A 20084-nucleotide genomic window follows, 5' to 3' on the forward strand; every position below is an offset into this window, starting at 1 on the left:
CTGTCTGTCTATATGGGTGCATGCCTCCTTATCCTACCCAACCCTGTTATATAGCCTACAATGTTTACATCAGCAAACTGGGTGGCCCTGGCAGCAGAAAGTCAAATGATCACCATCTGGAAGTAGTCTTCCAGCCTAGTAACAGCTGAGAGGTGAAAAAAAAAAATAAAAAATTCCTTTACCCTTTGGAAAGTCATCAACAAAATTGCTGAGGATTAAAAGAAATTGGTCTGTGGCATTCAGGCATTTTTTGGCTCAAGGAAAATTCACATTACTAGTGGCTTCTTGCATATGATGTTTCAGGTCTTTGAACATACAGATTCCCAAAGTTATTCTGGAACCTTAACATCTGCCAGAAAACAGACAGCACCAGAAAATCAAAACTCTTGCTTTTGAATTTGCAAGTGTTGTCTTTCTGTTGAAAGCTTAGGGAAAAACAAAAACAAAGCAACCTGCAGGTTTATTCAATAAGTATCCAGTCCTTTCAAAACAATTTCATATGTTTGAGTCATATAAACATGCCTGGGAAACCCTCCCTCTCCCCTCCTCCTGTGCATTTATGTTTTATGGTTTTAGCAGACTTGGAAAAGAAGTGTAGCTGAGCGAAGTATTTTGTTTATATATGTCCAAATGCTGAACTGACCTGATGAAATGCTATCGTAAGTTTTTAAACAGATCAGTAGAGATACTTTACAAAATCTTAACTGAAAAATATTTTTTCCACTCTGGTTTAAAAAATAAGTACAATCACTGCAGACTTTCAGAATGTATTAAATTTTTTGGAAAAGGCCTGCATATTGAGTCTTGATTACTTACATTTCTACATGCGTACTCCTACCATGTCGGAATCTTATTTTCTCAAGTATACCTTTTTTCATAGCCTTTAATATAGCAGACTTTAGCATATGGCTCTTTAATGCAAAAACTGCATTTATTCTCATCAATAAATACTTAGAACTGTCAAGATATAACTTAACAGAACTAAGTGCCAAGAGCAAAAGCTCTGCAGAAGCTGCTACTTACATTTTTAAAAGCCATATTTACTGCCTCACAAAAGGCACCTAGGCCTTGGATACAGACTTTAAAAAAACCAAAAAGAAACAAATCTACGACTGTTTTGATATCTTATAGCTTAAGTCCTACTGACTTTCCAGTTGCAGCCAACAGGAAATTCGAATGTTCTTTCTCAGGACTCAAAAAAGCTGGGTTTTAACACAGCAGGATCACTGAAGACAAAGAGAGACATTTGGGAGACTGAAACAAAACTTTGAACAGAAATTTCTAAAAAGCAAAAAAACCCCAATCCTGCATAAACATGTCTGGGAGCTTATACATAGTTATTTCACTGAAAGTTCTTGTTCCATGGTATTAATATATATACAGAAGAACATAAATCTATCTACTATTTCACATCTACTTGTAGGTTTTGCATATTCTATTTAAATTACTAAGATGACATTGCTTCAGAGGCAGTAACATAGCCCAAAGAAAACACTCAGCCTAGAATTCAGCATTTTTACCTGTTTATAAACTGCGTTAAGCCTGACCTAACAGAAATGGCTTTTTACATTGTCTCCTGCAGGTGCCCATGCAATTCAGGTCTGAAGGACACTCCAGCACTCGCTTCCTTTGGTATGCCTGTTTAAAGCCCAAACCAGAAGTTCTGCTTACTGAACCCCTGTGAAGTTGTATGCTCCCTTTTAGGTACCAGCATTTCCTACCAGTTCCTTTGCACAGGTACCTATGTGTGTTATGTGAACCCTTTCCTATCTTATATAATACGTTAGGTTTCTCCACTCCCATTCAATCACATTGTACTTGGTTGGGACAGCTATTGATAAGGTGGAGTGTGGCCAGAAGAGGAGTGGAGGCAAATTTATACATCACCACACAGCAGTTACTTTTAGCATAATTTCCCAATTTACATATGGATGCAAAGTTGTTGATATGACTTCAGATACTTTTATTTTACTTTAATTTGGTTTTCACTAGTATATTCTACATAACTGCATATGAAAAAAATGAATAATCCCATTTCTATTTATCAACTGCCTCAGCCTACAAAATGTTACCTTTTTCTCTAGAAGAATCAGTTTAAAAAGGATCAAGACCTGAAAAAAACCACAAAAAAGAAAAACAAGGTGAATGAACCAGTGCCATTTATCAAAAATACTATGCAAGAATAATCTCTTATTCAAGGTTTCATGTTAAAGGACTGCATAACTGTCTAAATGATCAAATACATTTGGCCAGTGAAAACCAGTGTTCAAATACCCTTTCTCCATCTGAGCACTAATTTTAAAATAGCATGAGAAGCACAAAGGAAAACCTGCACAAACAAAAATTGCGTAATTTGAATCATACAAAGCTTATCAGAATGAACATGTTGTGTAATTCCAGAATTTTAAAATACAGTAAACTGCAGAAACATAAAATAGTTCCTCCAGAGAAATACAGAAAAGAATTCAGCAAAATATCAAGAATAGCATTCGCCTCACCTAATTTTAGACACCTACAGATGAGGCATCTGGATCAGAAGTGGCTGTCCAGACTCTCCACACTTAAAAGAAAAACTTAGACACTTCTGGGGCATGACTGGCAGACATGTGAATTTAAACAAATTTGAGTTCTACCCCAAAAATCTACTGAGCAGGTGCAAATACACCATGAAATCCAGATGAATTTGTTTCCTTGATGCCTCTAGTTAATAAAAGATTCTAAATGCTATTTGTACCCTAGCAATAGGATACACATGCTGTTTCAATAGTCATTAGGAAAAAGGAGGAGCGCAAATCTCCTCAGGTTCTATGATGGCAGAAGCTGCAAAAATGGCAAGATACAGGGGAAAATGCTCCAATTTGTGTCTGCACAGACTTTAGCAATATTCTTCTATAACATTCTTCTGATAAGAAGCAGGAAATGGAAACAAGACCGTAACTGAGATACCACTTGCACTTTGGGACAGGACTAAAGAAATGTCACACAAACCTAGAAATCTCCAGGCAATCCAGCAGACAGAACTTGCCAATCTTGAACTTACTTTCACTGAAGTTATGTAGAGAAGGGGAAAGGAATTCTGAAGGCTGTAACCAGAAGTACTTAGGAAACAGTGACCTTACTCCTAGCTCAGGTATGTCTATCCACATTTATTTTTCAGTTCTTGAGGAAGTATTTTACTCCACAAAGTAAGTGCTGTACTTTACAGACCTAACAGAGAACTCCTACCTTGTGTCTAAAGTGAAGAACAAGATCCCGAGGAGACAGACCTGAGATACCAAAAAGAGAGCAGTTATTACAGTTTAATAGTTACTAGCTAGTAGAGATACTAACTTATTTCAATAGTAGAACTCATAACAAATTCTTTTGAGCAGGAGCAAGAGTTAAATCTACAATGGAGACAATAATGTCAAAAGTTGCTCTCTGAGTGAACTCCTGTTGGCTGCCACGTAGCATTATGGAAAAACATTATGTAAATACTACATTGTGCATTCAGAAAACACAAGGAAGAGTCAGAACCAGATGGGAGATATCCCAAATAACAGGTAGATGAAAGCTTGCGCACCCCACATCATCAAATAGTTCCATCTAAAAATTAAGAAGATATTGTTTCCTAAAAGCTGCCAAGCAGCTGCTTGTAAGACTGTTAGGTCAAAAGGTAACATGGCTTTCAACCTACAACTAACTCCTATTATGAAAGCAACACTACATTTTATTTGACATTTATTCAAATCCATTAATAAAAGACATGCATAACAATACAGTGCAGGCACACACACACCTCTGGTGCTTAACCTGTTAATGCACATAAACAAATCAGGTCAGGAAAGGAATGTGTTGATTAGCATAATATTATCTCTACTGCTTGTACAAAAAAAAGTCACTTACCAAGATAAACTTGTGACCCTTCTAGCAAAGTACTGCCCAAGGAACTATTCATATGATCATAAAGTTCCTGTAGAAGTTAGAACAAAGGCAAAAAAAAACCCCAGAAGCCATTAATGGCACACAGCCACACAAAATCCAGAATAAATCACCTATTCAAGGACTTCAATGTCTTATACCAGAAAGAAAGTAAAGGTTTACTAACAGCGTAAACAGAGATAAAGGCTGACAATCATGCTTTCTTGTATTTCATTACAAATCAGGAAGTTGATCCTCTGTCAGATTAGGGTCGTTCATTTAGTTCACATTAAGTTATTACAAGAGCTGAAGAACTGAATGACGTATGCAAATGGCATATTTGCACACTAATTAAAAACACTGAAGTTCACAGCCATACACTGAAAGCTTTGTTCTGTGTGGCTATTACTTAAAAGTTACCTTTAGAATTGAAATTTGAGAGAAGTCTTTTTCTTCAAAATACGCATGTGTAATGAGTTGCAGCTTTGCCTGAAGTAACCCGTATAAAGGCTTGGAAGAAAAACAAACACAAAAACAAGTGAATAAAACTTGTTTAGTCACTCATTTTGAACTTTAATCTTCTCCCATTCTTATCTTGGAATACAGATACTTTATTACAGAGTTCATAGAGGGGCAGTCTTTAATTGCTAATTTGCAGCATCTTTCTCCTGTGCTCATTTTAAATCATAATTCTGTTTTCTTTCCATTTGCACATATGATACGATCACTGAACATCCTTCTGGAAAAGTACTTTTCCTGCTTTAACACTGCTTGTGCAGCTCCAGTAATAGGTCTTTCTTCAGGTTTAAGCACAGAAAGAATTTCTGTTCCCTGGCTGGTGACCAGTAGCTTTTGCTGAATAGGTAGAAATACAAGATGTTTCTTCAAAACAAGCTTATGCTGTATGTGTGACTATATTAAAACCTCTTTACAGTTGTCAATAGCCACTCTCTGCAATTATTGTAATGGCCAAACCCCTCAATCCTACTACATGAAATAAAGTTAGTAGCACTTAAGCATAATCAGAAGTACAAATAGATATCATGTTCCCTGACAATAGACAGACACTTTGACAGTTGCTCTTGAATGGAGATACCAATTCAAGCTAGCTCACCCAAACCCCATAGCCGCCTGATTCACTTTTACTTCAGTATTTTGTTACCCTCTGCAATGATTTAAAGAGATGTTTGGACCCAAGAGTTCCCCATAAGAATATGGAAAACAAATAATTTTTAATATGTTACTTGAAAGCGGTTTGGGAGTTCAACATTCTTACCAGCTGACTGAGAACACAGACACTTTTCTGTACTGTTTCTCGGGTGATGTCTGCCTGCCGTACCTTTAATGCCTAAGAAATAGAAGCATTACAGCATTTTTACCAACACACGATTTCAAAAAGAATTCTTTCATGGATCTACTTGCCCCATACCACCCCCCTATTCTTAAACAAAATCATAAAACTGACTACCTTCAATAGTGGAATATCCAAACCATGCAACAGTATGCTCTTGCCTAGTAAAAAATGGTCATAATACTGATATGTCAAGAGTTGTGTTCTCATCTCATTGTGCGCAGCAAAGATCCCAATACAGCTGTGATGATATGCAGATGACTGTTTAACAGCCACCAGCATGAGAAAAAGGCTCTGGAAAAGGAGTGGCATTTTAATTCAGGGTAATGTAATGGAAGAGAAGCCACAACACATTACTTGTTCTTCGCTAACACTATCTGTGAAAATGGACCAGGTTGATAAGTCTTTGCCTAGAAGGTTGCTTCACACTTGAGGCTTTTCTTTGAGCCACGCATAAAAAAACAGGAGGGATCATCTGCAGAATCAACTACATTCTCAGCCAGATCAAATGGTCCCAGCACTTAACAGCAGACCTAGAAAGGGTGGGGGCAGAAACACAGCCAAGTGATTCACTTAATTGTACAAAACAGCAAGTGTGCGGACTGCAGCCCACACATCAAAAAGGACAGATGGAAAGAGTGCTAGAGCTGTCATATGAAACACATTGGTTTATATTCTATTTGTTCCAGAGAGTTCATTTTAAACATCTATTTATCTTCTTAATTGGTTACTAAACAGCATAAACTGGAATCAAGAGCACAATAAAGCCAAGTTATTGCATAGTTAAACAGAGGAAGACTCTAAATCACAGAATACAATGAAGACTGGATGCAAAGATAGTAAGCGAACTAAAATCAACATGGAATTTGTTCAAAAAAAAAGGAATTAAAGTCTGCATGTGTAAAATTTCTCCTATAGCGTACACAGAAACTTGAAACATAGTCAAGGTATGATTAACACTAAAACAGAGTACATAATTTACATCCTCTGAATACAAGACTCAAACCCACGTGGCATTCTAGATTCTTGGCATTTCACTGGAAAAGGGAGTATTTGTTAAAGAAATTTGTAAGGGTACAGATCATACCACTGTTACCATTTTTAAAAACATGGGCAGATTCTAGTAGATCCAGTACGTAGTTTCCTCAGTGTGATCAAGTGCACACTAGCTCTTATCAATTTTTCAGCTTTACTCCTAAAAATTCAGTATCACTAAGCAGCTACAATGAATGGGAAGATTCTGATCTACTCTGCAAGTGTACTTTTGGCAAATGAGGTAGGTGAAGAGAAACTTCCCTACACTTGCATGGTCTGATCCCAGGAAATACATTCAAAATTTTCATGGTCACACACCAGAGAAATTTCAACTTTTTCAACCCGAGAGGCTTACTTCCTGGAAACATGACTTGGCCACCTGACAGACTGTTAGGTTCATTCTGCCACTTGGTGCTGATGCCTGGATTAACGTTCAAGAACCAAAACATATTTTTCAATTGCCTTGAACACTTCAAAAGATCACAATATGGCTGCTGACCTAAGGGAAAGAAATAGTTCTCAAGTTCTGTAGCTCCCAGTGTGCATATTTTCATGGATTTTGAATGTAAACTCATAAAAAAAATCACGCAGTTTGCTGTTGGTGTAATGCAAACCACTGAATTTTAGGGCTGTTAATTCATCAAGCCTATTATTTCAAATTCACAACTTGAAAATTTACCTTTGCTTCAATTTGCCTATAGCAAGAGACGCCATACACTGTGGTTCGATCCCCACATCTTGGTGGCAAATGGAAAAACACAGTATCTACGAAAAAGAAAAGATGGTTTCGTAAGTCACTAACAAGAATTCAGTGCTTTTATTTTCAGCATAATTTGTAAAAAAAATTAATAAATTACTGCTGAAAATACTGGTACACGCTGACTTTCTGATTCTTAAAAAAAAACACCAAAAAACAAACCAAAACCCAAAGAAAATCACTTGTAAAGCTATGCCTGCACCCAAATGTTTCCAAATGCAAGATGCTTTGTGGAAGAATCTCCTGCTGTGCTAATATGTATGTTCTGACAAGAGCCTCATGTTTAGCGTAACCAGGTTCCTATAAGCCCACTGACAGGTCCTCGGATGCAGCTACTGACAGCAGAGGCACCACTGAAACCCACAGGCATGCTGCTTTTCCAATTCAGCACAGAGAAGGAAAGACAAAGTACTATGAGGCAAGGTGAACAACTAGAGTGTGATGCCATTAAGAAAGTAAATGTAATTAAGATAGGGAAAAAAAAAACCACCAACACACACACACCAAGGAGGACATATACACCAAAAAGATTAGAGTAGCTGCTACCACTGCCAAGGTGGTAGTGCACCAGCACCACTACGCTAACATAAAGGATTTGTGAATCTTAGAATCACACAAATTAATTATTGTCTCTGTGCAAGTGTGACAAGAAAGAAAAAAAAAAATCACTGTAAAATATGACAAGAGAAAAGCTTTTTGAGATATATATACACATACATACACACATGCACTTGCTACTACTGAAAGAGTTGCTAGATCTTAAGGGGAGGGCATTATGACTACCACTACCTTTCAAAACATGACTGAAATCTGTTTTGAAATCAACCATTAATTTTTTGTTTGCTTCGTAGTAACAAAATGAACAGAACAGACAGTCCCGTACGCATTAAGTCTATTACTGCTTTGAACAAGCTCCATTATATTATGGAAATCACCTAGTGTATTAGAAAGCCTTAAATTAAGGCTATTTCCTATACCAAGTCATCCTCTTTGCAAAAATGCAACTATCAGTGGGTTTTAGTTTGAAACTCAAAAAATAGCTCTCTAATAAAGTTACATTCACTGTAACATAACTATTACCTGAAACATATTTCCCTGTTTCAAGTTCATGTGTATTCTTGCCTACAAAACAATGATATATATCAGTTTTGTCGCAAGTCCTTTTTTTTTTTCCTTACCAACAAATACACATTGTTAATCTTTTAAGGCAGCAATAAAAATGCTCAAAGTTGAACATTAACTGGGATGGTACTGAGCCAAGAGAGAACAGGTAAGTGCAGCTGCATTATGATTTTCCTAGCTTTGAATGTAGCCTACTTCAACAACACAGAAATGGAACAAAAATCATGACCTGGAGCAGAGTCAGAGAGACTCTTACTGCTGCTAGGAAGGGGACTATTTTGATATGACTTCCTTTACTTCCAAACGAGGTCTCTGGAAGCTGGAAAATTAGGAAACTAAGTACATAAGTTTAAAAAAACCCCCAAAACTTATTAAAAGTAGTTAAGGGGTTTCTGTGATTTTGCTTTTTTAAATGACTTCCTTGTTCTTTGCTCTGCAAAAAAAAAGATGCAACAACTGAACATGCATATAAATGTCATAGTGATGAACTTACCTGCTGTCAAATAAACACAGAAATAAATGCATCAGTAAACAAACAAACAAAAAAAGTAACTGCAGTGGACTTGTTGGTAACTATGTGGTAAAGGAATCATTCTATCTTCATTCTGCTGACAAATACACTAAAGCTTCTGTTCCTGCCCTTTACATTTGGTGCTTTTGAACATGTCATTCTACAGACACTGAATGATTCATTGGTCATTCTAAGACTCTCTAAATTGGAGGGGAAAAAAGTAAAATCATAATGACTACACACATTACAAGGCTGAATTTTAGAATTTCCTTTTTCCTTTACCTCAAAACTCAGTTAGGTTTTACTCAAGACTTTATTCCTCCTTCAAAGAACTTCTGAGAAAGCCTTGTTTTTTCACTAGGACTACAGGGAAGTGATATGTAACCCTTGAGCTTTTATTGACATCTGATTTCTTGATGTAGGAGGGAACACATTTATGATCTACTTTCACTTTAAACTCTGAAACAACATATCACTGCCAACGTATTTTGCAGCTTAAACAGAAGTACAAGAAGTCTAATAGTGAAATGACTCATTGATCAACTGTTCAGATATCAGGATTTTTATTTTGGTTGCAGCAGAAGTAGTACATATAAATTTCCCTCTTGTTTCTTACCTTCCTGATAGTTGTGAGCACCATCTGGTAAGGCGAGAAATGGCAAGTATTTCCATTCCTCTGGCAAACTGTGGCTGTCGTGTCCTTCTCCAGGCTTTAGGGGAGGATAGGAAAATTCAACCTAAACAAACAAAACCAGAAGGAAGACAGAGAGAGAATACATTACTGTTACCAAACAAGCAAGCCTCTGATTCAGCCTCACACCTTTTCCTTCACAATGCTATGAAACAAAGTTCTTCCTACCAGCATTCCTTGTCTCATCCTCCAAAGCACCCACAGGCTGTCTCACATGTAATCTAACTGACAGGCCCTGGGCAGATTTGATTTCTACAGTGCTTCCATCCAGCCTTTCCTCATGAGAAATATGAAACAGATTTTCAAGCAATTTTCAATCCTGAAATCATATTTGGCTTATCAGCCCCTCAAATGCTCGTGACTAGGTAACACTAACACATGCAAGCCTCTATTCTACCCTACCGGATGCCAAATAATCTCAGAAGCTATACTAACAGCAAAATACCACTTTCAAATATTTTTATGTCATTTACTGTAATGCCTTCTACATGTTAGCCTAAAGTACCTCCATTTCTTTTCCCCAAGAAATCCTGCTTTTCAATTTTGCCTTTCAATTTCACCTTTCATTTATTTGCCATTTACCTATTTTCCCTAGAAACAGGGACAACCTTTCTATTCCTCACACTACGCTACACGTCTGCCACAGATCCCCATGATCAGCATCTTCACGATACTGTCATCATCTTTTCCTATGGAGACCCCTCTGGGTTTCCAGCCACTTTCACCCGCTCTTTTTTTCCAGACGTGCTTTTCTTAAATTACTGAACAGAATCCAAACAGAAGTTTATCAGTAAAAGAAACTGTTTAAATATACTGCACCTTCTCTTGAAGGACATTTTGCTATAAAACTAGTGATTTTGAAAATATATACATGGAAAATAAAAAAGCATGACAAAGCAAGCATACAGAAAATCTTGACATTTGAGGGATGATAAAACAAAAAACGCTGTAAAGGATTGAGAGTCCTGAAGAAGTAATGGGAAATAAATCAAGAAAAGTGAAATTCTTCACCTTAACACATGGTGTCTCTCTTCCCACAACTGTTGCTATCTTGGAGAAAAGCACGAAGGACAAGAAAACCCTGCAAGAAATCAGCCTTGCTACTTGCTGTACCAATTTCACGTTTTCTTATTCCTCGTGTTATAAAACAGATCTTGAAAATATCCACAAAAAAATAGTCTGGTGAAAGACCAAAGCACTGAGCTAAAGCTAAGTAACCTACAAAGAATAATTATGCAAGGAGGTGGAAAAAAATGCATGCAATAGAAAAAGGATTAATTTTGGCAGGGGAAGGAAGATGGAATCCAGACCCTTTGTAGTTATCAAGAATCCATAGTGTCTTTTAAACAAAATATGCCATTAAGCAAAACAGAAGTGCACCTGACTTCCAAAGGAGAGGCAAACACTGGAATTAGCACCCATCCAAGGAACAGAGAAACTACCTGCCATTTAGTACACACACAAATCCTGAGAATTCCTTGCTGTCCTTTTCAAATCAGAGATTGTAAGAAAACTAAAATGTTAGAAGCTTCATGTAAAAATCTGCAATATAGAAGAGGATTATATCATACAATTTGATGCTGTCCAGATTAAAACTAGCTGGCTGAAAACAGTTTACAGAATTACTACTGGATCCTTGCAGGAAGAATAACCTTTGCAATAAAATACAGCACAGTTCCTTCAGTTTTAAAACATAAATAGTCAAGGAGCATCTGCACTCATGTTCTGAATCAGTTATTTTATTTCACTGCACGACCAACATAGAGGGGTTCCAACTCACCCTCTGCAGGAGCTTCTTTATATCTAATTCAGAGGAAACCCTGGGTTTCTTAGTCTTCAGTGAATACCTTCAAAGCATCATTCCTAATAGGGAAATGCTGTAAGGACCTAACACATAACCGCTTCCAAGCACTTACAGAATTACAATTTTATTTTGCATTCCAACCAAAATAATGAATTAGAAGACATATTTAAGGAAAGGAAGGGTAGAACAATTCAACCTATATGAAAACCATGTCTTCACTAAGGAATAGTCCTTTTTAAAGTCCAGGATAAAGCTGAGAAATCTGGCTTGAGTGTTCTTCAAATTTGCTGAACTACTACTTTCTTCTAGCTCACAAGAACTACCTATCAACACCTCAACTGCCATCAGATACTCCCAGCAACAGGGATTTCTGCAGGCTCCGATTGTTCCAAATTCAACAAACTGAACAGGTGTTGTGACACTGATGATAAATCTTGTCTATTGGTCTGCCTCTTTCAAAAATGTGTTCTAATACAGAAATTTCTGTACGCATGTGTGTGTATAACCAAGAAACAATCACAAAACTCAGATAAAGCAGAATTAAGATTGCTTCAGTGGCCCTAAATAATCTATTTTACAGATACACTTTATGACAGCCTGATCTACATTATGACACACTATTCCCTGCCCCCAGGAGGATCCATGTAGGAAGTAGCCTGCTTTCTAAGAAGGAATCGCATCTGTGCAGTTTAACAGATTGCTGCTTGTAGAAGTCCCACCTCATATTGTGGAGGCTGAAAGGATGGAAATAACAGCAGGAAAAAGAAAAAGGACAGTCCAACAGCAAGGACAGCATGCAGTGCCCCAGAGAACTTCCTTCCACCCCTCCTCTGACATCAAGGGTTCCCAGTGATTTTATTTCAAAGAGTTAAGTCAAACTTTTTCACAAGCAGTCACTGCAGGTGGGATTCGTGACAGCTGACATGTCAAAAAGCAAGATCTCCAAGCCAGCTTCCTAAGCGATCTGCATAGTCAGAGAAAACAGACACCTGCAGGGGGTGATTCATCTGATCTGTTTCTTTCTATCCCCTCTGAAGAGAGCTAGCTCAGACTTCGAACTTGCAGATAACTGAATTAATGCAGGCAGAACTCACCCTAACTGTTCCCCATCTTCTAGACATGGATGTCTAGAAGATCTAGCTGAATGTCTACAGTGCAATTTGCAGACTTACATCAATTGCAGTTAGGAATCCTTTCACAGAAAAAGACAAAGTATTTATAATACTTGGGTATTTAAAAACCAAAGTATTATAAGAACATTGAGTAGGAAAAAAAAAACAAACACCAAACCACCAAAAAACAAACAAAAAAATCCACCACCCTACCCCACCCACCTCCCAAACACCACAGTTCGTGAAAATCTTGAAACTGAACAGTGCACGTGTAGAAAGCAGCAATAATGTGGTTGAGAGAATCTCAGTTCTATCACTTCGGAGTTTTTGAAAAGCTGAGGCCTCAGTAAAATTCTTTTCTCAGCCTGTGTGTGCAAATGGTACAGTACAGTGTTCCTAGTTAAGGCAATTTAGAAAGGTTGGTTTTTTTTCCTCATCTTCCACTTTAAACCCAAGACCAACCATGGCAAGGGGATGGGACTACAGAAGAGACCTGCCTCGAAGCTCTTTTTTCTGTTCTCCACCCCATCCCACCAGGGCAGGGGCAGGGTGGGTATGAGCAGCTGCATGGTATTTAGTTGCCCAGTGGGGTTAAACTACAACATCCCCTTTTCACAGAAGGAAGAGGAGCTCATTTTTTATTTAAATACAATGGATTATTATGTAAATCCATACATACATGCATGCGCATCCATAAACATGTATTTCAACTTCCCTGTTTGTCATTAAGACATACACAAAAAACGCCTGCGAATATGAGAATTAAAGTCTCTTAATAAAGTTCAATAGGAACAAAAAAATACATGCAAATGTTCAGAGCTGACTGCCAAAGCAGATTTTACAGTTTTTTTTGGGTCTCCAAGTGAATTAAAGATAACTCCTTAACAAAATGAAACTCAAATTCAAATATGAACTCCTCAGCAACTTCAGAATAAACTACATAAAACATGAACTAGAATATCCACACCTTATTCTTCCAAGTATCAAGGATCATTAGAGCTGGAAATATTAATTATTGCCTGTCAAGGGGTTTTGATGGCAATGCTTTCTGCCTGTTCAGATTGCCTTGTTCTGTAAGGAGACAGATCTTGATGGATTTCAGAGCTAAAATGAATATAGAATACTGTGTTGTGATTTAGTGGAGAAATAAATAACTGCTTTTCACAACACAAAGTATTTAAGTTCTTGTGGATTACAAGTTAAAATAATATGTAATTTTTAAATTCTCCCTAGGCTGAAGTACAACTGAATTTCTGGAACTAACATTTTTACTTTTCTGTAATTCTGCTGTGTTAACTAACCTTTTGTATGCAGTTTGTACTGAATCCAACAGTTTGGATGCAAAACACTGATACACAGTTCTATCTTATTTGTGGAATAAAAAAACCAGTCTAGGCAATCTGCTTTGATTCCTTGTCTTTTAAGGTGCTTCCTAGCCAGAATTAATTTACTGGACTTTCATTAACTCACAGTATGAAAAGGAAAGTGCAGGCAAGGAAAAAATGTATTTCAGTTCCCGCATTTAGGAACATGACAGTTTTTCTTTAAAGAAACAAATTGATACTCTCTTCTACTAAATTACAAGTGCACAATCAGAAGAGGTTAAAAAAAAGGACAATGATAAAAGAGGAATGTCCAAGACATATGTGCATGCCCACCTAAACTATCACACTCAAACATCAGGCAGGTATTTGGCATTAATGTCTAGTAAACTTTATACTCGGGTAAGGTTGTTTCCTTATCTGTGAAAAGCATTAAGTGTTAGCAATCACAGTAAGATCCTCACTGAACACTGAACAGTTATAATTTCAAATGTGCTAACAAGTCAGTATAAACTCCCCATCCTCCCCACTCCATCTACTATCATATTTGAACCACTCCACTTAAAATTTAAACCCTCTTACTCAGCACAGTCACAATACAAGCTCTCCTCTTAAATATAGGTATTTTGGAACATTTCTCTTCAGACTAGAAATGAAAAAAAATCCAGACCCAAATAAGTTTTTCAACTGGTTCAATGGAAAGAGGATTTAGTCTCAGATCTCTAAAAAAATTAAGGACTAAGGATGCTTTCAGTAAGTTGAAGAATCTAATTTACAGGGAGCAAACCCATTCCATTATCTGAAGAACTGCTATGATGATCTCTCCCATTGCTGCTACTGCACAAATAGGTAGAGTAATTGCTTCAAATGAAGAAAAGCAGAACAGCAAAATTCACTCATTACATTCCTATTCAGAAAAACTTTTCCCTTCATAAATTATTTCAGTACATTTCACTTTGAGGATACCGACTCTTCCTCTCTCATTTAAGAAAGAAAAGCAGAAGGATTATGAGTATGAGTATCATGATAAGCAGCAGTGGCGAAAAAACCTCAAGAGATTAAAATTACACCTAAAACTTGATCCTTCATTTCAAGTAAGTCAGCATTTGTTCTTCACTCAAAGTAAGGGTTTTTTTGAAAGAAGTTTTCTTGATATATTAGTCCTAGCATAGCCAGATCCAGAGAAAACCAGCACACCAATGATGTTATCTGAATCACCATAACAACTGCAGCATGCAGCCAAATTAAAATCTAAGAACGCTGTTAGTCTTTCAGCACTGGTAACAATTTATTATTTAAATCACAATTTATCAGATTTAAATGATAAACTTTCCCCATTGTTGTATGACAGAACCAACAGATCAGGATCTACAAGTTGAAGAGCCCATCCGTGTAACAATAATGCCTACGCAGTAATATAATGACCTCTAACAAAAGATTTTTAAATGTTACACATTTAGATAAATACATATGTGTATAATAACTATGTACAATGCACATATGTATTTATAGAAAAATGTGTAAATAAATGTATGATACATATTTATATATTTTAAAATCCACTGAATGCACACAAAGAGGTAGGGCACAGTCTTTCCTATCCTTCCAGTTCCTGTAACTGCAACTTCCTCACATTCCCATATCACTAAAGCTATAGAGCAGCCACTTACACAAGTTCTAAGACACCATTCGTATTGCTACAGATGCACCAAATAACCATTCAAGTTTGCTTCGAAAACTCTAGGTTACTAAAGTTTTGACTCTTAGGCCCTGAAAAGATAAAATAATCTGAAACACTGAAACCTTTTATCTGTTTTCAAAGTCACGCTAGCATGCATTGCAGACACTCTTTCTAATTACTTAACACTTTATTTTTATCATCATACAGATCAAGTCAGACACAAATCCTATGCTTTGGAACTTCTGCTCATATAGGTCACCTCAAAGAAAGTAAATAACAAACAAAAAAGACCCCCCACACTCCCCCCAAAACAGGAATATAATACAACTATTCCAGCCTAGGGGACTTGCTACGGAACTCTGTGCCCTCAAAACAAAACATCATGGTCTTACAGACAATAAGGTAGAATTCACCTAAGATGAACTCTCAAGAAGACACAAGGTACCACAGAGGGCAGCTTCCTCAACGAAACAAGAGAGGGCAACCCTCAGCTCTACTCCTAACTGATACCTGCCCATCACAGCAACTAACAGAGGCTGGGGTCAATGGCAGCCAGGTTTTCTCCCACACAAGCTGCTGCACCCATCGGCTCTCAATGGATACACCCAGCTACAGGGACTGGTGGCATTTCCTCTCCCTCAGGACAGCACCCTGACCTCATCACACACGATACGTGCATTCTTTCCCCAGCTCTGCTGCATGTCCTGGTTCCCAATGGGAAGGAGATCACGCAGGCTGGCAGAGATGTCCAGTGGTACAACGGATCCCCCTTTTCCTAGGAAAACGAAGCACCAGGACTGTAGGCACACTTTAAAGTACCTGTCATAAGGTAAAGTCAATTATCAGGACAGGGAACACAAAGTTGAGACTTGCAAGTTCCATTTACTCCAATAGGATGACCTCTGTTCAGTGATTTTACAGCTTTGAACCTCCCTCTATTCTATACGTATGTAAATAACATTGCCACTTTGTATGAAAGTGCTGACAACCTGAGTTACTATTTGAAAGCATTCTGAAATAGGTAGATAACATAGTAATAGATAGCAACAGAGGTAAAGAAATACATATTTTACTGATTTAGCATTCATTTATTCAAGAGAAAGGTCAAGATTCCTGGTACGGAGGGTTTAAGTAAACTACTTGGATGTTATGACACATACAAAGAACAGACAGATCCTAACAGGAAAGTTAATGATGATGACTATGGGAAGCGTTAGATAACTGCGAACAGGTATTTAGGAACCTTCTCTCAATTCAAACATCAGGACAATTATGGAGAAAATATCCAGTATGGAATCCTTCAAAGAAATACCTCCTGTCTGGGACTTCAAGGAAGCAACTTCAAGATTATCAAAACATAACCTCTTCGAAGCTTGAAAAACTAAACAAAGATACAAAGCAAACAAAAATCCACCATACCTGGGAGTTCTTGAACAATGAACACAAAATACAATAAGCAAGTGGATTACATAGACATGCAAATCAATTCCACAGAAGAGATAAGAATCTGTGGTATTGTTCATGGAAGCATGAGGCAACAACTAAGGGTGTACTCAGCAATGCATTGTGTATTTAAAACAATTAGCATCCCACACTAATTTGAGTAGCCTCTCTAATAAAAGCTTCTTTCAAAGTTTCAACCTATTTAACACAAGCAAATCCACATATCGTAGACAACATGCTAATCTTTGATACCCTATGTTATGATTAACTTCAAGAGATTTCATGTTCATAAAGGTCCTTTAAAGAGCTTAAATAATATTATCACAAACGGGGGAAAAAAGCCCAAAGAAATTGTGCTAATGTCTACACGTTATCATCAATAAAGCCAGAGACAAAGCACTTTGGCTTGATTCCAGCCGAGTTCCTTGTCAAGGTATTTTTTGTTTCTGTTCTTCCTATAACAAGATCTTGCTTAACCACTAGAGAAGATTACCTATTGTGTAATACCTGCCTACCGTGCGCCCCAAAACAAAGACACAAGGACTTTAAAGGCAGCAAAGCATACACTTACATGGTGAAGAGCATCAAGCACATCTAATAGAATCGCAGCAACCGCTGGGCTGACAAAGATCAAGAAGAGAAAAAAGTAATTCTCCAGTAAAGCAGATTCTTAGAAGAAAGACAGCAAACAAGTGGGGACTGAGACAGACTAGAGGTGTTTCCATTAACGAAAGAAAAGAAAGATGCCTCAGAAAGGCTGCCCATGGAATCTACTGAAGACAGCAGCTACAGTATTTCCCTCTCGAAAGCAAGTGCTACAATCGAGGGCGCAGGAGATCTGAAAATGTAGGCAAGTTCTCAAAAGAGTTGATAAAGAAACCAGACTGACCTCACTCATTCCGTAGACACCTGCTAATTCTGCAAGCAAAGTCAAGCCCAATTTGCCAACAATCCTGCTTGGACACATTCCTCTTGAGCCCTCATACGGTCTCTAGGCATGAGTGAAAAAAGGCCACGTGCACGGATTGCTCAGGCCAAGTTACATGCTGATCTCTGCAGATCACAACAAGCATTAGCTTCCGAGCTGCAGTAACTGAAGCTCTCAAATGTCAGGAGGAGCACAAACACAGGAAGGGAAGAAGGGTTAAAGAGCATTCCTCCCTTTCAAAGATCATATTGAGGCTCTTCTCTAAAACATAGCTATCAGCTGTTCATTCCTGATCTTAACTTTCCTTTGCATGCCAGGAAGAAAAATCAGTGGTCAGGCAAAACAGGGGGATTGATCTTCAGACACTGTCCATGCAAGAACATACCCACACAGAGAGGCCACTCAGACAGTGCTTCGGAAAAAGCAAAGATCACATTTACATTAAAAAGTTAAAGTACCTTAAAGATCCTTAGGACAAACTTTGGGATTCCATGGGGATACACCTTTCTGTATTTACAATTACCTGCTCCCGTGTCTGTGTGAGTCTGAAGTGTCATTCTCCACTGATGTACAGAGAAGTGGGACAAGATCAGCTGTTATTTTCTAAAGGATCCCAAGCAAACAGAAGTGACCCCTCACATGAGCTGTCCATGACCCACACAGTATTTCCTCCCCTACATACAGTTTAATTTTTCCACAACACAGTAAGAAATGCGTAATAAAGTCAGGAGCAATTTGGAATATATTCCAACCCTTCAGATGATAGGCAAGGCAACAGTCACCCACTGCAGAAGGTCAGAGGTGATCTACAGAACAGCTCAGGACACTGAGTGCCGAAAAGCTGGGCCTTGCCTCAACTCAAGTGAGATTATGTTTGGCCTGCCTGGTGGTGATGTAGGGTCTGTATTTACTTAGATATAATAGCCTTAAAACATCAAGAGAAGATGGGGATTCTTGTGCCAGGTCAGGCAGTACAGCAGTCAATGGACCACCTGCTTCCTCAGCAACCGGCCAGGGGGCTTACAGAGACTTGCGTGTAACTCTCTTGCATCCAGGTTTTTCCAGCTTCGCTGAAACCTTCCTTCCTCTCCTTTTAGAATAAATCATTTTAACTCTGCTATCAAAATGAGTGATTTTTAGAGTACTCTTGGTGTTTTAAGCCTCCTACACCCTCAGAGACTATTATCTCTCTGCCTCCCTATATAAATAAAGCTTGGAGGCAGAGCTCAAATGGATCACAGCACACTGGATCACTAGTGGAGAACTAAACCTCATGACTCTCCATCTTCCACCTTCACCATAAAGTGAAGGTATCTCCATGTAGTTTTCAAACACACAGCTTGCATCTAACTAGTCAAGCTCCATTCAGGTTACATTTTTGCTAGACCTCTATCATAAAGATAGATAAGGACTTTCCACAGCATTTAATGTTTTCAAAAAATAAAATGCTGTAAGGTAAATTAAGTGCTTTATTGCTTATTGTAACGAGAGAAAACATTTCATAATTCTGAAAAAAAAACCCTCAACCCTTTCCTTTATTTGCTCTGTATTCACCATCCACTTACTACAGCTCCTGAAAACTGCTGAGGCATCTCCTGTCAACCACTCCAGAAGAAGGGCGCAAACAGCACCAAAATCAAAGTCTTACCCTATACTGAAGCAGGGGATCAACAGAACATAACAAAAGCCAGGGAGGAGCTGGACCAGTAATGGTCTGCAGTCACTGATGAGCCAAACTGCTACAGATACTCCAAAACAGATCACACCCCTTCTATGGCAGGTTTCCCTTATTATCACTTTATAAGCCAATGCTTTCATGACTCGAGTCCTGTAGAGCCTGACAAGCATCAAGAAATCTCTCAGAACACCTAAGAACTCCACGTGCATTTCCTAGTATGACTACAGAGAAAACAGAGACAGAAACACAGAACCCAAAAGGAGCCTTCTCAGGCAAACCAGGTAAATTCCTGTTACAATTGGTAGGCTAGTTGTATGATCTCTTGATCTTAAGCTCCCCAAATTCACTCTGAACTACTGCCATGTAAAAGCTGCTTTGGACTTTGCTTTTCTGCACTCAGGAGTTTCTCCTGTGTGGCATGTGCACATCTACTTGTGTGTCAACACTGCCTTTTAGATTAAATGGTTGGGTTTTCCTCCTTATTTTTCACTTTCTGACAGTCTCCTGGAATGCAACTGCACTTAATGCAGTGGTTCAATGAATACTGCAAAGCCCGTTACCAAACATGACATCCAAAAAGAGAAGTCCCAGGCTGCCACTTTCAAGAGACATTCTTTTCCATCCCCATACTAGTCATCTGCAGATGTCTGCTAAGCAAACAGAGCCCACAAACCAAGTGGCTCAAAACCAACCCACCAAAACAAGGCTTACTTTTTGGTCACCTTGGTTCCCTGTTCTGGCTTATCATA

The 20084-nt window shown here is 38.1% G+C and overlaps 1 protein-coding gene across 1 annotated transcript in view; it reads right to left on the minus strand.

Moving 5' to 3' along the window:
* Nucleotides 1-20084, minus strand: part of AVL9 (AVL9 cell migration associated) — a 39262-nt gene that overhangs the window by 16458 nt on the left and 2720 nt on the right. The window contains exons 2-8 of the mRNA XM_055806988.1: nt 9293-9413; nt 6966-7051; nt 5177-5248; nt 4321-4410; nt 3886-3952; nt 3226-3266; nt 2073-2111 (exon numbers count right to left, since the gene is read on the minus strand). Of these exons, the coding sequence (XP_055662963.1) occupies nt 2073-2111; nt 3226-3266; nt 3886-3952; nt 4321-4410; nt 5177-5248; nt 6966-7051; nt 9293-9413 (516 nt within the window). The remainder of the gene's footprint in view (nt 1-2072; nt 2112-3225; nt 3267-3885; nt 3953-4320; nt 4411-5176; nt 5249-6965; nt 7052-9292; nt 9414-20084) is intronic.

The sequence above is a fragment of the Falco peregrinus genome, chromosome 5, assembly GCF_023634155.1.
Source record: "Falco peregrinus isolate bFalPer1 chromosome 5, bFalPer1.pri, whole genome shotgun sequence".
Taxonomy (NCBI): Eukaryota; Metazoa; Chordata; class Aves; order Falconiformes; family Falconidae; genus Falco; species Falco peregrinus.